Source organism: Heterocephalus glaber, unplaced genomic scaffold (genome assembly GCF_053883595.1).
Source record: "Heterocephalus glaber isolate CG9 unplaced genomic scaffold, H.glaber_assembly_v1.0 deba00001561, whole genome shotgun sequence".
In the NCBI taxonomy this organism is placed as follows: Eukaryota; Metazoa; Chordata; class Mammalia; order Rodentia; family Bathyergidae; genus Heterocephalus; species Heterocephalus glaber.
Genome location: NW_028258349.1, coordinates 10,030,488 through 10,051,986, shown reverse-complemented (window position 1 = coordinate 10,051,986; position 21,499 = coordinate 10,030,488). Strand labels below are relative to the sequence as shown.

The 21,499-nt window shown below is 44.3% G+C and overlaps 1 protein-coding gene across 4 annotated transcripts in view; it reads left to right on the top strand.

Moving 5' to 3' along the window:
- Cep89 (centrosomal protein 89) overlaps positions 1-21,499 on the top strand; it is a 50,219-nt gene that overhangs the window by 6,902 nt on the left and 21,818 nt on the right. For 3 of the 4 annotated variants that reach the window (XM_087191022.1, XM_087191018.1, XM_087191021.1), the window contains exons 3-11: positions 5,157-5,315; positions 6,597-6,783; positions 10,448-10,553; positions 13,599-13,627; positions 13,891-13,933; positions 18,794-19,018; positions 19,902-20,047; positions 20,934-20,984; positions 21,163-21,246. In XM_087191022.1, coding sequence (XP_087047148.1) covers positions 5,157-5,315; positions 6,597-6,783; positions 10,448-10,553; positions 13,599-13,627; positions 13,891-13,933; positions 18,794-19,018; positions 19,902-20,047; positions 20,934-20,984; positions 21,163-21,246 — 1,030 coding nt within the window. The remainder of the gene's footprint in view (positions 1-5,156; positions 5,316-6,596; positions 6,784-10,447; positions 10,554-13,598; positions 13,628-13,890; positions 13,934-18,793; positions 19,019-19,901; positions 20,048-20,933; positions 20,985-21,162; positions 21,247-21,499) is intronic. The other variant, XM_087191019.1, reaches the window with a different exon arrangement.

The following is a 21,499-nucleotide window of genomic DNA, read 5'->3' as shown; positions in this document are numbered from 1 at the left end:
TTTCCCATAAGCCAGTTCCAAAGGCTCTTGATCCACATGGCCAGGTAATGTTGTAGCAACAGCCCTACTTCTCTGGTACCAAATTTGTTTTCTCTTGTTGCTGAGACAAAATAGCTGACATCCAAAGTTAAAGGGGGAAAGGTCTTTTAGGCTTACAGTTCAAAGAGGTTTCAGTCCATAATCAGCTGGCTCCAAGGCAGGGTGGCAGAGGCGCAATAGTTCATGGGAGCAGAAGCAGCAAAAGCAACAAAAGAAGTTTAACAGCATCTTTCTGCCCCTTTTATCTTATTCAGACTAATGGGATTAGGGCGTTGTCAAACCAATCACTCACATATAGTGGTTTAGTAATCACATGCCCTTAATCCCAGCATGACACACTGTAGATTCAGCCACCTCCAAAATAGCCCCATTTCACTTGCATGAGGCTTTTGGGGGATATCTAAACATAAGCCATAACACATGCCTTGCCTGTAAGATCGGCACTCTGGGAGGCTGAGGTAGGAGGATTGAAAATTCAACCTGGAAACCATAATAAGTGAAATAAATCAGATTCACAAGTTTAAATCTCATGGTTTCTCTTATATGAGAAACCCAAAGTAGAAATAAATCAAAGAGCGAAAGAAAAGATAGATAATAGTAAACAGCAAGATAGATCTTTTGCAAACAGGAAGAGGACCAAGAGATGTGGGGCGGGAGCATAAAAAGAATCAAGATGTGTTATGTACCTGTACCATCTCCCCACAATGAATATAATCATTATGTACTCCAAACAAGTATTAATAAAAATTTAAATTTAAAAAAAAGAAAGCGAGCCTAGCCTGGGCAATTTAGTGGCTTAGTGAGAGCCTATCTCAAAATAAAAAATAAAAAAGGGGCTGGGGTTGTAGCTCAGTGCAAAGGCCTGGGGTTCAATCCCCAGTGCCACAAAGTGGGGGGACATTTAATAGTATGCAGCTCTGAGGATATGACTTTTCCTATTGTTGTAGTCAGGGTTTCCAAGGGAAATAGATTTAATACAGGACACACAATTTATAGGATCATTTTATGATAATTACCCAAAAGTTAAATACAAAGGAGTGTAAGAGATTAACCATACACTCAAAGCCCAAAGGCTTAGAGTCCAAGGCAGTGTCCTCCACGAGTCCAGCCAGTGGCCTAGAGCCCATGGCAATGTGTCATGCTTGTTGGTATTGAGGATCTGCACCTGAAAGGCCCAAAGGGCAGTGGTGGAAGCCAAAAACCTATACCAGTGAGATGAAGGATTTGTGCCATCAGGCTGAGGGATCTACTTTGGAGCTAGGAAGTAATGTTCACGGTGAAGATCAGAGCTCCCCTGATGAGAACAGCAGCCATTCCCAGCAACAGCAAGGCCCCAAGATCCCCTCCTATGAGAACAGCCAAGTTCACATCAGGAAAACCATCTGCAGCAAGCTCCTCCTAGAAAAATCAGTAGGCCACAATCTTTCCTTCCAGTTCTCTTTTTATGGCTATTGGCAACAGTCCTCAAGTGGGTCTTCCATGCCCAGACCAGGCTAATTCAGTTAGGTGTTACAAGCTGACCATTAATTAATCCACCACAACTATACCCTCTGTTTCTCCTGTACTCTCAACCAGCATCAATCAACAGAGATCACTTCTGTGACTCCAAAAGGTGTAGATTCCCCCATCCCACCAGCACACAAGCAATTAATTCAGCAGTGGATACCACCCGGGTCTCCTCTGACCCAGTTCAGTTCTTCTAGTGCCTAACTAGAGGGAGCAGCAGACCCCACAGGTTGAGGGCTAAGTCCCCAATGCTGCCCCTTCCACATCTAAGATGCCAGTCACAAGCCCAGCTTGTTTCACCTGTGTTTTATACATACTGGCCACAAACATGGGTCCCCACAGTCCCCCGTTTTACATTTGATTCATTTGCTAGAGCAGCTTATAGAAGTCAGAGAAACATGTTTATCAGTTTACTTATAAAGGACACAGTATTTTTTTTTTCTGGTACCGGGGATCGAACTCAGGACCTTGCGCTTGCAAGGTAGGTGGTAGCACCACTGAACTAAATCCCCAGCCTAGGACACAGTATGTATAAAGACACAGACATCCAGGTGATGAGACAGCTTCTGTCCCCGTGGAGTTGGCACATGGATGTGTTCTTGTACACCTTCCTAGAAGCCCCCACATGGTCTGGCTATCTGCAAGCTCCCTGAACCCAGTCTTTCTGGGTTTTATGGTAGATTTATTATGTGGGCATGGTGGGTTAAATGCCCATCAGTGATCCCTTTAACTAGCAACCTCTCACCTCCCCACAGGTGGGAGATGGAGCTGAAAGTCTCTACTCTCGAAAGCCCGGGTTGGTTCCTATGGCAACCAATCCCCTCCTCTTGTGGTTATCTAGGGACTTGAGCAGATCACCTCAGTAACCGAAACTTGGGTGTCTGAAAGGGCTTGTAAATAATAAAAGATTGTGTCGTTTACTTTTATTGCTCTGAAGTTGTTCTAGAGCCACTTCAGGAACCAAGGACTAAAGGCCAAATACTTAAATAAGATACTCTTACTGCTCTAGTCTCTTAGGAAATATCAAGGTCACAGGAGCTGTGGAGCAGAACAAAACTCAAAAACTACCACATGATTAGTATCTCACTGTGGGTTTATTTCGCGTGTCTCTAATAACTAACAGTGCTGAGCATCTTTTAATATGCTTTTTTTTTTGGTACTAGGGATCAAACTCGGGTCCTTGCTCTTGTGCAGCAGGCAGCAAAACCACTGAGCTAAATCCCCGGCCCTAATATGCTTTTTTAAAAAAATCATCTGTATGTTTTCTTTAGTGAAATGTCCATTCAAGTCTTGCCCATTTTCCAAAGTCGAGCTTTTCATTTTCCTATCATTGCATTCTGATAGATCTTTATATGTTCTGGATACAGATCCTTTATCAAGGGCTGGGGATTTAGCTCAGTGGTTTCACCACCTGCTGTGCAAGCACAAGGACCCGAGTTCAATCCCCAGTACCAAAAAAAAGAACAGATCTGTTATCAAATATGTGATTTGCAAATATTTTCTCCTGATCTATGGCTTGTTTTTTTATTCTCTCAACAGTGCCTTTCAAAGAGCAGAAGTTACTAATTTTTATTAAATCCAATTCATCAGTTTTTTCTTTAATAGAAAAATACATGCTGTCAGTATCATACCTAAGAAATCTGTGCCTAACTCAAGTTTACAAACATTTTATCCTATATTTTCTTCCAGTAGTTGGTTTTAGGCTTTACATTTAGTTCTGTGATCCATTTGGAGTTTAAGTTTGTATATGGCATGAAAGACATGGATACAAGTTCATTTTTTTTCTTTTTTGCATGTGAATATTCACTTCTCCCAGCACTACTTTGATGAAAAGGCTATTATATCAGCTATCTAAGGCTGTGTAACAAATTGCACCAAGATTCAATGGATTTTGTGTGTGTGTGTATGCTAGGGATTAAACCTAGGGCTGCCTGTGAAGTAGGTAAGTGCTCTACTACTCAGCTGTACCCTCAGCCCAATGTAGTATGTATGTATGTTTGTGTATGTACATATGTATGTATGTATTAGGGGGTTGAGACAGGGTCTTGCTATGTAGTTCAGGTTGGCTTGAACTCACTGTGCCGTCTAGGCTGGTCTCGAAATCACAGTGATCCTCCTGACTCACCCTCCTGAGTACTGGGGTTACAGATGTGTGCCACCATGCCCAGCCCAATGTAGTATTTAAAACATAAAACAAAAAGTATTTTTTATCTCATATCTCAGTAATGCTCTTTTCTTTTTTTTCTTCTGTTTCATTTTGTTTTCTATTGTCTTTGTGTTCAGTTTCACTGATCTTTTCTTCTGTAATGTGTGATCTGCTATTAATTTCCTCCAGTATATTTTAAATCTCTGATTGTCATTTCATCTCCTGAAGTTCAGGTCTTTTTTTTTTTATAAACTTCCAGGCTCTACTTAATGTTTTTGAACATATAAAATACAGTTAAATTAGCTCTCTTAATATCTTTTCCTGCTAATTCTCACATGTTTGTTGGATTTCAAATTTCAATTAATTCTTTTCTTCATTATAGGCCATGTTTTTCTGTCCCTTTACATTCCTGTTACCTTTGGGTGCAAGACATTGTTATGAATTTTACCTTGTTAAATGCTGCATATTTTTGTATTTCTATAAATCTTCTTGACCTTTGCTCCTGGATGCAGTTAAGTGAGTAGGCAACAGTTTGATCTTTGGAGGCTTGATCTGTCAGGGAGGGTCTGGGGCTGAGCTTAGCTAGGATGCCCTTCCGAGTTCTGGCCCCAGTGTCCCACAAGTGATGTTTTTCCAGCCTAGTGGCACTGTCCCAGGCAGTGTGTAAGCATCTGTCTCTGTCTCTTTAATGCTTTGGACATCTCTCTTTTTCCAGCCTTCGCCGCTTTCCTCACAAGCATGTGCTGACGAATCTTCTGCTGAACACTCGGGGCACCTGTGCGCATCTCCCAGCTTCTCTCTGAGCAGCTCCCTCCTACTGCTGCTGTCTTGCAGACTCTCTCAGTCTGGCGTCCCTTCCCAGCTGTCAGCTTGGTCACCACAGCTTGGGAAGTTGCCTGGCTGCGCTTCCGGTCCCCGCCTGTGCCCTGTGACCTGTGAATTCTCTCCTGTAGTCAGCCCGACAACCAGAAAAAAGTCTGTTTCATTTGGCCTTTTTTAGGCAGGAGGATAAATCTGTTACTCTTTTACCTGTAACATACTTTTGACTAATTTCCAAGTGTTTTCAAATAAACTTTGATGTCTTTTTTATGTTATTTTTCTCCATTCTGATCTGACATTTTAATAAAAATACCATTTGAGTACAGACTTTGGGATCTGACTGCCTTCATTAGAGACTTGGCTTTCTCTTTTTGATGAGAAAATCTTTTTGTTTTTTAATTTTTTCTCTTCAAAAATTTTTTAAAATTTGGTTTTGAGTAGGAAATCGTAGTCATTTAATTTCTGTGCGACATGGGCTGAGAGTATAGTCATCCTTACGGTCAGTGTGAAAACCAGGAGACTGTCTGGAGGCCCCGCGGACTGTGGGCCCATAGCGATGTCCAGAAGATCTCTGTGGTTCCCAGGGCAGCCTTGGACGTCCCGGATGTGCTGTCTCCCGGTCTCAGGGCGCTGTTTCTGTTCCCAGGTCGGCGCTTGCCGCGGCCATTTTGGCGACGACGCTGACTGGAAGGACCGTCGCCATCCCCCAGCCTCGCCAGAGGTCGCGGTCTGAGAGTGACGCTTCCTGCGCCGAGAAGGACAGCCTCATCGAACCCTACGCCACCGCCTCCCAGCCGCGGCTTCGGTAGGGACCGTGCCCCGTGTGCTTGTGTGTGCTCATGCACGAGTGTTCACGACTAGTGTTAGTCCTTCAGTTTTTATCACTAGCGTTAAAGGGACGCTGTTCAGGGACATTAATTGCTTTGATCAAAATTTTCTTCATAGTTGGGAGGCTGAGGCAGGAGGATGGAGGCTAGTTTGAGGCCAGCCTGGGCAACAGAAGTGAGTTTGAGGCCAACCTGTCTCAAACAAACAAAAAACAGAACAAACAAAAAAAACCCAAAAAACAAAAATAAAATTCTCCAGGGTAGATCTTGCTAAATGATGACACACTGGTCCTTTTCTTTTTTGTTTTTTTTGGGGTTTTTTTTGTTGTTGTTACAGTACTGGAGATTGAACCCAAGGGCTTTTGCACCTAGCTATATTACTACCCCACTCGCATTTTTAAAAAAGTTTGACACAAGGTCTTACTAAGTTGCTAAGTGCTTAAATGAGTTAAATTGTTCTGTTTTTTGTTTTCTGTTCTTGTTGTTGTTGTTTTGGTACGGGGCGGTGGGGGGGAATCGAACTCTTGTCCTTGTGCTTGCAAGGCAAGTAGCGGAACCACTGAACTAAGTCCCCAGCCCTAAATTGTTACTCTATTATATACTGTTACCTTTTTAGAAAGGGTTAATTTTAATATTCTTCAAAAAAAAAAACCAAGACAGATTGTATATGTATACAGTAATAAATAGAAAAAGAACAACCACAACTAGAAAGACAAGCGCGCAGAGCCCAGAGTGGTGGCGCATGTCTGTAATCTCAGCATTTTTGGAGGCTGAGGCAGGAGGATCACTGTGAGTTCAAGGCCAGCTTGGGTTACGTAGTGAGTTCAAGGCCAGCCAGGACTACATAGCAAGACCTTGTCTCAACATCCCCCCCCCCAAAGAAAGACCAAAAGGTGAGCTAGTGAGTGGTTTAATCTTGGAGCTTCTATATATTTTATACTGTAGTATAATACTGCTGTTATGGAGGCTTAGAGGGAATGCATTTAATACATGTGTTGATATTGAGCTAGACCTGGTGGTGAATGCCTGTAATCCCAGCACTCGAGAGGCTGAGCCAGGAGGACTGCAAGTTACAGCAATTTAGCAGCTTAGTGAGACCCTGTGTCAACAAAAATGGGTGAAAAGGATGTGAGGGAGTGCGCTAGGGATATGTCTCAGTGTGAAGGCCCTGGATTCAATCTCCAGTGTTGCAAAAAAGAAAAAAGAAAAAAAGTCAAGCATTAGGTCATTTGTTTATGTTCTTTAATATTCTAACACAGGCCAAGTTGGCAGAGTGGAGCAGGAAGGAGACATTCTTTATCATCCTTTGAAGCGCTAGGCTATGGGGAAGAAGATGATGCTGAAACACAGGAGTCGTCCAGTGAGGAGGAGACGGGGGATGGCAGCACCCAGAAGGAAAGAGGCGGCCACAGGGATGCTGCGTACACCGTGCCACACAAAAGCCTGGTGAGCAGTGTCCCCTCGTCCCTGCCTCAGCACCCCCTCTATAAGAAATAGCACAGAGTGCTGAGGAAGTGCTTCCTTTCTCTCTTCTGCATTTCAAAGCTTTTGCTTTCAGGCTTTTTATCAATTAGTTGTTTGGTTGATTTATGTGTCCAGCCTCATTTCTGTCTAGTTAGGCTAACATTTAAGTTTCATTCCTTTATGTGGCAAAATCAAGGCCTTCAAAGACAAGTGTAAACGACTTTGTGTTCTTGATGAGGATTCATGTCAGAAGCTGGCTGGGGATTTAGCTCAGTGGCACCGTGCCTGCTTTGCAAGCGCAAGATCCTGAGTTCGATCCCTGATACCAAAAAACAAAACAACAACAACAAAAAACCCCTAGCAATCTGCTCTTTCCTTGGACTCCAAAAGCTAATTTTCCTATCACTTTTCAGTCTGCACATTGTAACCCTTCTTCAAACTCATGCCTAACTAGAGGAATATTGTCATGTGTCTCTTCTGTGTGTGTGTGTTAAAACTGAGTAGTCCAGACTGGCCTTGAACTCACGATGAAGCCCGTGCTGGCCTCACACCCATGAACACCCTCCTGCTTCAGCCTGTTGAGTGGCATGTGCCACCACACCCAGCTGCCATGTGTCTCTTAATAGTGCAGGTCTCTCTTCTGTTCCTTTAGCGTGGCTGACCACCCACTAACTCAGTGCTGTTTGTTACCCTGGTTCACATGCAGGATTTGATGTACAGGATTCGAAAGGGCCACATGTCTCCAGGGCCAGCTGGGTTTTTTTCTCCAACTTTCTTTTGCTTGATATTTTCATGGTCAATATTTTTCTGTCCTTTAATTTCAACCTTTGTATGTCCTATGTTTAAATGTGTCTTGTCGACAGCATATTGTTTTTAAAAACAAGTTTAATGACATATAATTTACATACCATGTGATTCAGGCATTTAAATGAAGTGTACAGTTCAATGCCACATATAGTTTTTGTTAACTCAGTTTGGCAATCTTTGGCTTTGTCTTTTAACCAGATGATTTAATCTTTTTATAATATAGTGTAGTATTTTATAATATTTTATATATTATTTTTATAATATAATATGTACATATATATACATGTGTCTGAATTTAGATTGGCTATCTTATTTTATTTTTGCTCAGGATCAAACCCAGGGCCTTCCTTACCCATGCTAGGCTAGTGTCCTACCACTAAGCTACACCCTCTGCTCTCCTTTCTTTCTTTGGATTGACATTATTTCAATTGTTCTATGACTTTGGAAGTGATACTGTTTTTACTTCAGCGGTCTCCCTAGAGATGACGGTGTGTGTGTCCTTTGCTCTTTCCAGTCTAAGTTAGTGTCAGACCCAGGAAGAGGACGAAGAGGTTTGGGACAAGAGCCGCAGGCCATGAGTGAAAGGCGCTGTTGGGTTCTTGTCAGCCCTGAGGCAGGGTGGGCCTGCGGCTTCCTTCCCTTCTTCAGCACCCAAGCAAGTTTTGTTTTAGTTACCGAAGGGAATTATCACACTCAGAAATATTGGGGAGTTCTTAAAAAAAATGCTCAAAGGTAAGCCTTTTAGAATATGTTTGTAGAATAGTATCACAAGTTCTTTATAAGAGTATGTTTTTAATAAAATTGATATATTAAATATACATAAAAAGTACAGGAATCACAAGTGTACAACTCCACACACTCTTTTACAAAATAGCCACCATGAGATTTTTCTAAAAAAATGAAAAAGGGGTTGGAGATGTAGCTCAGTGGTAGAATGCCTGCTTAGCAGGCAGGCGGCCCTGGCCTCAACCCTCAGCACCACATATACACAAAACAGAAATTCAGAAGAACATAGCTGAGCTGGACGCGGTCGTGCACATAGCTGTAATCCCAGCGCTCAAGAGGTGGAGGCGAGAGAATTGCTGTAAGTTCACAGCCAGCCTGGGCTACATGCTGAGTTCAAGGTGAGCCTGAACTACAAAATGAGACCCTGTCTCAAGACAAATGAGCATAACCAGCATCCCAGGATTCTAGAAGTCCCCCTTCCCCGTTACCGTTCCCCCCCAGATTTCACCATTGTCCTAGCTCCAAAATTAGATTAGATCTTTAAAAGTTATGTGAATTAGGGCTCAGAGTTTTGCCAACTCTGAAAGTTACATGAGTTTAACCATGCAGTACATATTTTTTGGAGTTTTTAAGTCTTCAGTTATTGTGTGTAGCAGCAGTTGTTTCATTCTTATTGATATATAGCATTGCATTGTATAACCAGCTGGTCAGTCATTTATCCACTTAACTGGTTTGGTTGTTTCCAGTTTGGGGCTCTTGGGCATAGTGTTGCTATGACCTTTTGCAGATGTGTCCTTGGACACACACGTGTCTATACTTGTGGTGAGTGAAAGACCCGAAGAGTGGGAATACATGATCGTAGGCATTGATCAGGCATAGTGCTAGTGGATGTTGCCAGACAGTTTGCCACGTCGGGTGTCTTTATGATGCTGTTTGCATGCTCTTACCATTTTCACAGTTCCTTGATCCTAATGGATAGCTTAGTTATCTTGGGGAGGTTTGGTCCTGGGAGGTGAAAAGCAAGAGGTGTGCCAAGTTGGTGACTTATGCCTGGAATCCCAGCTCTTCAGGATCTGAGGCAGGAAGATCACAACTTTGAGGCCACCCTGGGCAACTCAGTGACTCTGTCTCAAAATAAAATAAAAAGGGCTGGTGATGTAGCTCAGTGGTAGACCACTGCCTACCATGTGGAAGGCCCTATGTTTAGTTCCCAGCTGCAGCCCCCTCCTGCCACAAAAGCAAGAAGTCCTTTCTCTTTTTCCTTCAAATGATGAGTAGGTTGGGAGACCCAGCTACTCCTTCCCCTGAACCAGGTCACCTGAGAGCCATGTGCACAAAGCCTGTGAACCCAGCAGCCTCAGCTCTCAGCTCTGAAGTGCCCCTTCTTAAGGGTATCTTGGGGGCGGTTGCCACCACTTCCCTGCCAGCCTTCAGCACAGCCAGCTGCCAAGCTGACCACAGCAGGAGTTTACTGCAGAATCTGGGTAGCAGAAGGGCAGCCAACCTGGAGAGCACTGGGCCAGTTTATCCTGCGGGACTTGCTTCTGACTCTTCTCCTTGGGCAGCCCCTGTCCCTATTCCCCAGATCCCTGCCCGTGGGAATGCCCCTTCCTCGGCAGGGGAAGTTCTGTTCCTTGCACAGCCTCTAAGGGACAGCTCTGTGGCCCTGCCACCTTTGATACCCACATAGGTGCTCATCATGGCAGTGGAGGGGAGAGTTCCATTCCAACAGTGGAATCAGGTCAGCAACCATGGAGGGCCTGGGTCCTAACTGTTGCCTGGATGACAGTTCTCCAGGCAGGTCAGCAGTTCTTGTCCCATGGGGAAATGAGTATCAGTTAGGTGGTGGGATGGGGAAGGGGACCATCCCCAGGGCCTGGGTGGGATATCCAGCTCCACAGCTATGTGTCATATGGATTGTCTCTGTCCCCTAGGCTTCTCCTGAGGGGTCAGAGGTGTCACTGGGACCCAGGGGTAGCCCTTAGATCTCACTAAGGAAAGCAGCATAGCATGGGTGCTTCAGTATGAAATAAGATGTTCTGGTTTGTTAGGGGACATATTATGCAAGTAACACTTATCCCATGTTTGTCCCTTAATCTTTTGTAACAAAAAGGTGCCATTGTCACATGAAGTGGACAGAGGAGATGATGAAAATATTTCTGAGCAAGATGGGTTTCCAGGCTCGTCATCTCTTATACCTCCACCTACGCAACAAAAAGGTAAAAAAGAACAAAACCCAAAATTCTTATGAGCATATAGGATACCAATATTGGTGCTATTGCACCTCCATACTGTGCTTCCGGGTTCTTACCTAGGAATATACTTAAGATTTATTTTCACTGGATATTAGGTTGCCTTTGACATAGAAGGTGCCGGCCCTGGGCTGTGAGAGGACAGATGGGGCAGAGTGTCCTACCAGACTGTGACTTCTGTCTCCTGCTCCCCGGGGGTGCACAGGTGAGGTCACCTGTGTGGCCCAGCCCCATCCCTGCCCCCGTGCCCCCTTCCCCACCCAGGACCTGGAGCAGGGCCTGGCTACTTGGGCCGGCAGTGAAAGTTTGCTGAATGTATGAGCACATGGATGCGTTTCAGATACGATTCTGGAAGTGCATGTCAGCTGTTTTTATACAGCATGTGTCATGCTGCACAATGAGAGCATTCGGTGTATTATAGCAAAGGTTGGGATAGTTTTGAGGTTCCTAAGAAGTGGGTTATGTTTGGAAGTGAAGAGGGGAGCTGGCATACAGCAGGCCACCAGTGACTGCTTCATCGGGATCCTCACAGCTGCCTGGGCTTGGGACACTTTTGTGGAAATCAGTTTACAAGGTGCTTGAGGGGGAACAATGCTAGCATAGTAGTACCTGTTCTACTACCAGAGAATAAAACTGGTAGGTGAGTAAAACCAGAGAGGAAGAGAGTAAAACTGTTCTTCCTTAGTGTCTTAAGTTACTTTTCTCATTCCTGAGACAAAATACCTGACACCCAGAATTAAAGGAGAAAAGGTTTATTTAGCTCATAGTTTGCAGAGGCTTCAGTCCATAGTCAGCTGGCTCCAAGGCAGAGTGGCATGGCAGAGGGGCATCACAGAAGAGAAACAGTCCATGGAAGGCAGAAGGCAGCAAAAGCAGCAAGTGATGGCAGCAGCCTTCTTTCTGTCCCTTATATTCTATCCAGGCTACCTGCACTCATACCCAGAGTGGGGCAGCCTTAATCCTAGCATCACACTGAATCAGTGCCAGCATTGTATCCTTAATCCCAGCATCACATTCTGAAAAGCCCCACTTATGACTGCACGAGGCTTTGGGGGGACATCTAGACACAAGCTGTAACATAGTTAGCATATATACCATGTATAGATATATGTGTGTGCATGTGTGTGTGTATTTTTCTGATACAAGGTCTTGCCACATTGCTCAGGCTGACCCTGAACTCCTGGACTCAGTAATCCTCTTGCATCAGCCTGCTGAGTAGCTGGAATTAAAGGTGTGTGCCACTTCATCTGCCTATGCATATTTTAAAATATTGACTAGCATTAATAAATATTAAATTCACATAAAAAGCATATTTTAAATGATAGAAATAGGGTTTTTTTCACTGTTTATAAAAAGGCAAGTCTGATAATCACAGCTACTCAGGAGGCTGAAGCAGGAGGCTCTCAAGTTCAAGGCCAGCTTGGGCAGCTGAGCAAAATAAAAAGGGCTGAAGATGTAGCTCAGTGAGCAGGCCTGGGTTCCACTTCCAATACCGGGGTGGGGGAAATGCCCAGTACGGAAATGTATAGAACTAAACACACGTAATTGTGGACCTTAGGATAATTACTTTAAACCCTTTATGGTGTATACATATTTATAAAATGCACACCATTTCCTTACCTGCCTTTTCATCTCACAAGGGCCCCTGAATAACTTCCCCAGTCTGTCCATGTGGCTCTCTCTGCCCTTTCTAACATCTGTGTTGTGTGGCTTGGGTCACATACCAGCCAGGATCCAGTCAGGAGATGGAGCCCATGGCGTGATTTGAGCAGAGAAGGAGGGAGGGAGATTCGTTTGACAGGATTGCCTGCTGAGGGGTAAAGAGCGCTGCAGAAGGATGCCAGTAGCCCTTCAGGGAGCAGCCACACTGTTTTTGAGGAAATGGTTGCCCTGCCCCAGAGCTGAGGCCTGGCGGGAGAGGGCGTGGGCTGGGGATTGGAGGGTAACTCAGGTGAGGCTCTCCGGGGCAGGATGCACCTGGCTGCCCCACCCGCCCAAATGGAGGAAGTGAAGCCGTGGGAGGGAAGACACCCCCCCCCCCGTCTCTCCTGCGCCCTCTACTGACAGAGTTCAGTATGGTGCCAACTGCAGGGTGGGAATGAGAACAGGGAGCTGGAGACTGATCGTGTTCACACCAGGAAACCTCAGTTTGGGGCACAAGTGCTGGTCGGGGGATTGCAGCTCCCACAGTTTTTGGCCAAAGGTAAGCTCTCTGGTGATGAATTGTTCAAGTATTGGTAATTTTAATGAACTAGACGTGGATTTGGAATCTTCTATGTATCTTTAAGCATGTTTGTTGGTGTTTTGAATTCTGGGGGCATTAAACATTTTTTTCCTGCAAATTTACAACTTCTTTTCTTTCTGAGATAGGGTCTCACAATGTAGTTCAGGCTGTCCTTGAATTCACTATGTAGTTCTTATTTTCAGTTATTTATACTCTGTGCGTCAGTAGTGGAACTCTAGAAGCAACCTAGATGTCCAACTTTTCATGGTAGCAAAGTGTTAATTAAGGTCAGCCCCTCCTGGGGGCCCGGGATCCCAGTCCTCCGAAGGTGAGGACCTGGCGGGCTTTGTTTCCAGTTGCATCACTCAGGCAGTTTTCCTCAAGCAATGGCTATTTTTCTGACCAAGGAAGGGGGGCGCTACTTGTAGACAGGGTGGGCGGGAAGGAGTCAGCCTTGGCCCCCACGGCGAGGAAGGGAGGAGGTGTGGGGGCTGGAGAGGTGGGGAGGAGCCAGCAGGGAAGGGTGGCTGGGAGGGGCTTGGGTCTGCGATCCTTGGAGCCCATGACAGTGCTCAGGAGAAAGCACGGCAGATGGAGATGAGCAGCTGAAAGTCAGGTGCCCTGCCTTGGCCTGGGACCTACTTGCTGTGCGGCAGTGCAAAATCCCGACCCTGTCTAGAGCCTTGCTCGGGTCATCTGTGGGAGGTGAGTTTGTATGATTGCACGCTCCTGACTTGTCAAATTTCTTATCTACTTTTAAAGAGGCTTTTTTTCTTTTTTTTTATCAGATGATAAATACTCTGTTCTGAATTTAAAGGTAAGCTCATATTTGGAAAAAACCCATATTCTCAATAAATCGAATTTCCTCTATAATTTTAAAATAGTCTTGTTATTTGTAGTGGAAAAAAAATCATCCCATAATAGTTCTTTCCTAAAGCTAAAATAAACTGAGAACCACAAGAACCAAAGTGCAGTGGGAAAGTGTGCTTGTACCCCTGGTGTCTACTGCCCTGGGCTCTGCCTGCCCACGCTCAGAAGCTGCTCACACCCCGAGCTCACTCCATACTGTTTCTTCCCTAGGGTGAAAGAACTCTGTTATGTGAGAAGCCGCCTCCCTCCCCAGGTATTTGCCTTTTGAGTTCCTTACGTGTGAAAAGCTTATCGTTTTAGTGAATGCACAGAACAGCCTCACTGGAAGTAAAGTTTAGGTTTCTTTTCCTTAGAAAGCATGTTGCTTCTGCCCCATCATTGGACTTGGAAAGAGGTTTTTTTTTCCTGTTGAACTCCTACCTTTGCCTCTGGAAAGAAGGTCCAAACACCAGATGTCTTAGTTACTTTCCTCAGGCTGGAACAAAATGCCTGACCCCAGCAATTTGAAGGAGGAGAGGTTTATTTTGGCTCAGGCTTCAGTCCCGAATTGGGTGGCTCCAGCATCACAGAGGGGCGTGGCCAGGACAGAGGGGCATGGCTGACTGGTAGGAGTGAGCTAGAGGAAGAGCCAAAGAGGGAGCTAAGCCCTTCCAGGCCACTCCCCTAGTGGCCCACCTCTCTGAACAGCACATTTAGCTATAAACTCATCAGTGACTAATCTACCTATCCCTATAACACCCACAAAATTCAGTCATCTCACTGCAGCCCCACCTCTGCTTAGTGAGTCTTCAGAGGAAGTCTAGATATAAACCATAACACTGCGTGGTGGGCACACCTCTATGTGACATGCACTCAGGTCCTGGGGTGGGGTGCAGCGAGGGGCATGCTTAGGCCCTGAGGAGTTGGTGTATGCAAATGAGGGCTCTGCTCTGGGGCTGATACTTTATGAGGTGCATTACTTGCGCAGTTTGGTGTGCTACAGTAGCTTTTAAGGTGGATTTTGTGATTATAGGCTGGTATGACTTGCATTAGTAGTCTGAAAATCCAGTTTTTATCTGTCCTTTGTGTTCGGTTGACTCTTTTTTGTCTTGGGGCTATTGCTATTGTGTTCTGGGAGGGTGCTAGGATTCTAACTTCTAGCCCACTTTGTAAGTATTATGTTCAGCCCATCCTTTAAATTTTTGTTACTAATGAAAATGATTTCTGTGTGAGGATGGGGATTTAGCTCAGTGGTTCCACCGCCTGCCTGGAAAGAGCAAGGCCCCAAGTTCGATCCCCAGTACCAAAAAAAAAAAAATGATTTCTGTGAAATACTAACATCCGAACATTTTTTTTCTTGCCATACTGGGGTTTTATCCCAGGGCCTTTGCACCAAGCTACATTTCATTCTATTTTTATTTTTTGTTTTGAGACAAGGTCTAAGTTTCCTAGGCTGGGCTCGAACCTGAGCTCTTTCTGCCTCAGCCTCACAGAATGCTGGGATTATAGGCCTGTGCCACCATGCCTGGCTTCTTCTGAGAACCTATTGTATATTTATCCAGTTCTGTATCTATGCTGCACTCCCTCCCCACACCCATTCTCTGTCATTTGACTTCAGTGCATCTCGTGGCTGAGATACTTGATGGTTTTCTTGTTGGTGTGCTTGTATTGGTCCTTGAGAGTCTGTTGGCTTATCTGGAAATGCTGTGACCCTACTTAGGCTGCTTGAACAGAAGAAACCCGAGAGTCTGTAGCCATATAGCCTGTTTCCATTGACTGGTGGGACAGGCAGGACATATGACCAGCCAGCAGGTGCAGAAGCTGTCTTTTTCCTGCAGCACCCTGCTCTGCTCTGCCTGTCTAATGTCTTTGCCCTTGCTGCTTGGCCCAGTCGTTGATTGCTTGCTTCTTGCACCCTAGGGCTCTAACTGGACCCCACATCAGCTCTTTCCTGGCCACTTTGCCTCACTCCCTCTGTCTTAGTTACTTTTTCATTTCTGGGACAAAATACCCAACACCCACAATTAAAGGAGGAAAGGTTTATTTCAGCTCACAGTTTGTAGAGGTTTTAGTTTAATTGATTGGCTCCAAGGGAGGGCAGCATGACAGAGCATCATGGCAGAAGAAAAACAGTTCATGGCAGGGTAGGCAGGAGGCAGTGAGCCTACCTTCCATCTTTCCATTCATGTTCTACCCAGGCTACAAGCCTATTGGTTGGTGTCATCCACACCCAGGGTGGGCCTTCCCATAATCCACACCCAGGACTACACTAAACCAGTCAGTGGACTAATCCAGTTATCATGCGCCTTTAATCCAATATCACACACCCGTGATCCAGCCACCTTCCAAAAGCCCTTAAGCACATGAGGCTTTGGGGGGACATCTAAATATAAGCCATGACACACTTCTATTGGTGTCCTCTCCCAGCACAAGTTAGCTATGACTTCTGTCTTCGGTCTAACCTCAACTACACTGTACTTTAACCCTGGGATTTCTCTTGTGCTTCAGTCCTGTGTTCAGTGTAACTATGGAGTCCTCCGTTTCTCAGCCTTTCCTCCAGTGGCCTGCAGGATGAAACCTCCTCTCTGCATTATAAAGCTCCAGGGCCTCCCCTGGCCCCACCCCCTCTCTGTCACCTCTCTTCCTGCCACCCACCATGGGCAGTGGTGGTGAACCTATGGGACGTGTGCCTCAGTGGGCCGTTTGTTATCATTGAAAGCTCTAGAAGATTTGCCATCCCTGTTCTAGGGACTGCACATGTGTGTCAGGGGCAGGGTGGCCCTCCTGCCCTGTCCACCTGCAGAAGCGCGGCCTCTGTCTGCTCCTCCACTGGGAGCCTGTCCTGGCCAGGGGCCCGCTGTGGTTCTCAGCTCCTTTGATCTTGAGCACAACTTGCCCTTGGAACACTCTTCTCCTCTAACAATTCTTGCTGTTCCTTCCTGAAACCCTTTGTCACCTCCTCTGTCTGGTGGCTCTCCAGTCTGTCCTAATGAAGCTGCCTTCCCAGCTCTGGGCCGTCTCCTGACCTAAGTTCACTTTCCCTCCTGCTGGAGTCTCACACCTGCTCTCTTGTCCCTTGTCTAGGTCACTGTCTCCACAGAATTACAGTAGATGCATGTAATGAACTCAGTTGGCTTTATTTGTGATTCCAGCATCAGGCAACACTTGAATGAAACAATAAACTTTCCACTGACATGAGCAATAGAGGTTGGCTTTCTACACAGAGAAGGACAGGGCAAAGAAAGAGAAACAAAGAACAAAAGAGAATTGGAAGCTGGGCGAGATGACACACATCTGAAATCCCAGCACTCTGAGAGGCTGAGTCAGGAGGGTTCCAAATTGCCCAGCCTGGGCAGTTTAGCAAGACCTTATCTCAAAAATAAAAATTAAAATAAGAAAGGCCTGGGGGATTACCAGGCATGGTAGTATACACCTGTAATCCCAGCACTCTGGAGGCTGAGGTGAGAGGATTACCTCGAGTTCCAGGCCACCCAGGGCTACATAGTTCAAGGCCAGCCCGAACTACATAGTGAGACTCTGTCTCGAAAAACAAAACAAAACCCCAAAATGGGGATGTAGCTCAGTATGACAGGCCTCTGTTCAATCACAATTACCCCACCCACAATGACCCCATTGGTCATTTCAATTTCTTTCCTTGTAAATTGGGCTTAGGGAGACAGAACAGTACAAAAATAGCTGGCTGGTTAATATCAGGTTACTTTGTTTGTTTGTTTGTTTGTTTGTTTGTTTTAAGGGTTAAAGCTGAAGGAAGTTTATCATCCTGGTCGATTGAAACTGGCCTGTTTGAGAAATTTGGTTATCTCTCTCTCCTGAGGTCAGATAACAGCTTAGTTGATAACAGTGCAGTACTGGACTTGGGACTTTAGTATGAGTGACACTACTGTGATTTTTAGTCTGATCTCTTGGGGCCTACTATAGGACCTTAGTCCCAAACAATAGCCTCTTGTAGTTTTGGTTTAACAAACTCATCCTTGATTTCCCTGCCTCACTGCCCAAACCCAGTGAGCCACTGAGACCTGTTGGGTTTCGGCCTCTGAATCCTGCTGTCGCTGTCCCCTCCTCCCTGCCCTACTCTAGTGCTGCCCTTTAATCTCCCTTTGGCTAGGCCTTGTTCCAGTCCATTGTCCACCCCGCTGGCCTCAGCTCCATTGAGAGTGGCACCACTTCCTTCTCACCCCTCTGTCCTGAAGAGTTTCTGGCTCCTGGTGGCCTGCAGGGTGGAAACTCCTCTGTGCATTGTCAAACCCCAGGGCCTCCTGATATAGGACCTCCAAATGATATAGGGGAAATATGACAATTCCCAACCTGCTAGGTGTCAGATATGCTGAGTTCATATTCCCCAAAATCGAAGAATGAGTTCTAAGGAACAATGGAGGTCAAGAGTAAGAAATATTTATTGAGAGATATAACTCCTGAGAGGCAGGAGGGGGCCCAAGAGGGTTGCCCATGAGCCCACTTCTCAAAGGAAGTTTTACAGAGCAAAATCATGAAGTGAGTACAAAATCATGAGATGGGTACAATAGGGGACAATATCATGATCAATAAGACTACAAGTATAGTCACTTAGGTAAAATTGATCCAGTGGGGAAGCAGGTCATGTAGCAAGTGTGCATGAAAAGAACAAAGACCTTTTCTGGAAGAGATGAATTAGAAGGTACTAGACACCCACCCTGGTGACTGATGCCTATGTAGAATATCAGACATAGTATTTTTGTTTATCCCTCCAGGAGGTATGTAGGTCTAGTCATTCCATCTTTATCTTGAGGCCTGGCTTTCAGTGAATCCCACAGTTGTAACCTATTCTTATCTTCTGCAGATTTCCTTGAGGGCCTATCCCTGCCCGACTGCCTATAATATTTCTACTTAACTTAGCTGTCTACAATATTCCTCTGGCCCGCCTCCCCTCTGTCACCTCTCTTGCTGCCACCCATCATGGCCTCCCCAGACCACAGGCCTCTTCCTGCATGGCCATTCCCTTTCAGGGACCAAGGACACAGCACTAGGCCTGATGTGAAGTAGTTGCTCACATGGATTTGGAAATAAAGTCTCATGTTCTTTTGATGTAAAATGGTAAACATCAATACTTGCAAGCTTTTCCCTTTTACTTTTTCAGATGTAACTGGCAGAATACGTCAGAGATGTATAGAAATAACCAAAGAAAAGTTTGAGGAGTTAAAAGAAGACAATTTGCACCTACACAATGCAAATCAAGCTCTTATACTTGAACTAAATGTAATAAAACAAGCAATGAAAAAATTACAGTTAAAACTTAAAAGGATGGGAAAAGACAACGGAAGGCTGAAAGAGGTTGAGAAAGCATCCTCTCAGGAAGGTGGGGGTGAGTACCCAGTTCTTTTATTAAAGGGCTGAACTGACTTCACACACTTTATTATTTATTTTGAGAGTCAATATTTTATGTTGTATATTTATTGCTATTTTGTTTTGTTGGATTTTTTGGTTCTTTTTTATGTGGATATTTTATCTCATAAATTTTCTCATTCATAAATTTGCCTACTTTAAGTTGAAGGACTTTTCTCTTTTTCTTGACTTGTCAGAAGTCTTTATGTGTTAAGGATTTTAGCCCTTTGTCTTGTATATATTTCCTTAGTTTGTTGATAATTTAATTCAATCTCTAGAATATTTTCCCTTGGCATCAAGTCCTTTACTTAAGGTTGTATAAATATTCACTAATATTTTTTATATTTTTTCATATTTATATAACATGACCATAAATGGCTGTAAGTCAAGTGGTTTGGTTTTTTGCAAACAGAACCTGCATATTTCTTGTCTTAGGCACATTTATTTTTGGATACTTCATTTGTGCTGTTTCTATGTGGGACTTATTTTCCATTGTATTTTCTAATAGTGGATTGCTATTATGTGAAAAGTTATGTTTTAACAAATTTTCCATTTATGCAATTTTGTTTGTACTGGAAATATTCTGTGTAATTTTCAAGACACAAATATATCATCTGAAATGACTATTTCTTTCCAGCTTAGAAAGTTATTATTTAGAAACTTATTATTTTGCATTATTGTACCCACAAAAACATCCATAAACTTCCAAAACAATGTTGACTGTTTTGTGTTAAAAAACTTGGTAACTTTTCATTATTTATTCTGTAGATACATAAAATTCACTACCTGATCACCGTATGTAAAATCTTGATAAGTTTGATGGAATTTATTATAGCATAATGTTACATTAATTTTTCTTTCAGGAGTTGCTGTACCTGAATTACTTTATCTGAGGAAACAAGCCCAAGAGCTGGTGGATGAGAATGATGGCTTGAAAATGACCGTCCATCGTTTGAATGTAGAACTGAGTCGCTACCAAACAAAATTTAGGCATTTGTCCGAGGAAGAGGTAATGTTCCTAATTACAAAAGATCAGATTTTTTTCTAGCCTTTACCGTTGAATTGATTTCTGATTCCAATGGGTTCTTATAATTTAGTAATAAAATGTATTCAAAGCATATTCTTTCTAAAGACTGTCCCTCTTTCCCTCCCTTCTCCTTCATCAAGGCAATAAAGACCCTTGGTAAAATATTGGGACAGGATAGAGGGATGCAGAGTGCAGGGGCTGAGAGTGTGGCCCAGTGGTGGAGCACCATCCTGTCGTACATGAGGCTCTGAGTTCCAGCCCTCACACTACAAAACAATGAAGAGAAAAGTTGAAGCTCAATTTGAAATGCAACCCTCTCCTGGATCCCTGATTGGGAAAGGACATTAGTGGGAAAATAAACAAAATTGAAGATAGTCTGTTTGAAAGTAAAATTGTATCAGTTTTGATTTCCTTCTTTTTATATTGGTACTGTTGTTGGATATATGAATGTTTTTGTTTTCAGAAAGTATACACTGAAGTATATAGAGGAAAAGGGGCATTACTCCTAAATCATTTCAGAAAGAATGTTTCTTATACACACACACACACACACACACACACACACGCACATGCACATGCACACACAGATGGGTGATGTCTGGTCTAGTTTAAGAATATCTAAGACACATATGCTTGTAACCCCAGCTTCTCTTGAGGCTGAGGCAGGAGAATCTTGAGTTTGAGGCCAGCTAGGGCAACTTATCAAGACCCAGTCTCAGAATGCTCTGGGGATGTAGCCCAGTGCACAGGCTGTGGGTTGAATCCTTAGTATCCCCACCACAAGCTGCCTCCCCTAAAAGACTATCTAAGACTCACTATTTGAGAGGAAGTATAGTTTATTTTGTCTTTAATATGTGTTTTTTCTTAGAGTTTACATATTGAAGGCCTCCCATCAAAGGGCCCTATACCACCCTGGTTGGTAAGTGAGAGTTATTTAATTTCAGGCCCCTATTTTCTCAGCTCTGTTTGTGTAGCTACTAAGAATCATTCCGAAATAAGTGAGTTTTTGCCTTTTTAAAAATTTGCTGATTACATTTCAATGTAGGAAATACATTAACCATCTTTTACTGCACTGCATCTTTCACTGTAATCTTCAGTTGGATGTAAAGTACCTTTCCCCATTGCTGCTGGCTTATGAAGACAGAATGAAAGAGAAGGACGAACTCAATGCCACCCTTGAGGTAGGTTGGCAGATGTCTCAGGACAAACAAGATGGATAAGCCTGTTTCAAACTTTGCAGAAAGGTTTTGAAGGTAAGTATGCTCAACACATGGCAGATACTCTCCTGTTTATTAAAGGAAGGAAGAGGTATGTCGGGGCAGGGTTGGGGAGAAGGGAGGAAGGAAGGGAGTAATTGGCAGAGAGAAGGTAGTAGGGGGAGAGGGAGTGGTGTGGAGGGAAGGGTGCTGCTTCCTTGGGAGGGAGCCGTTGATT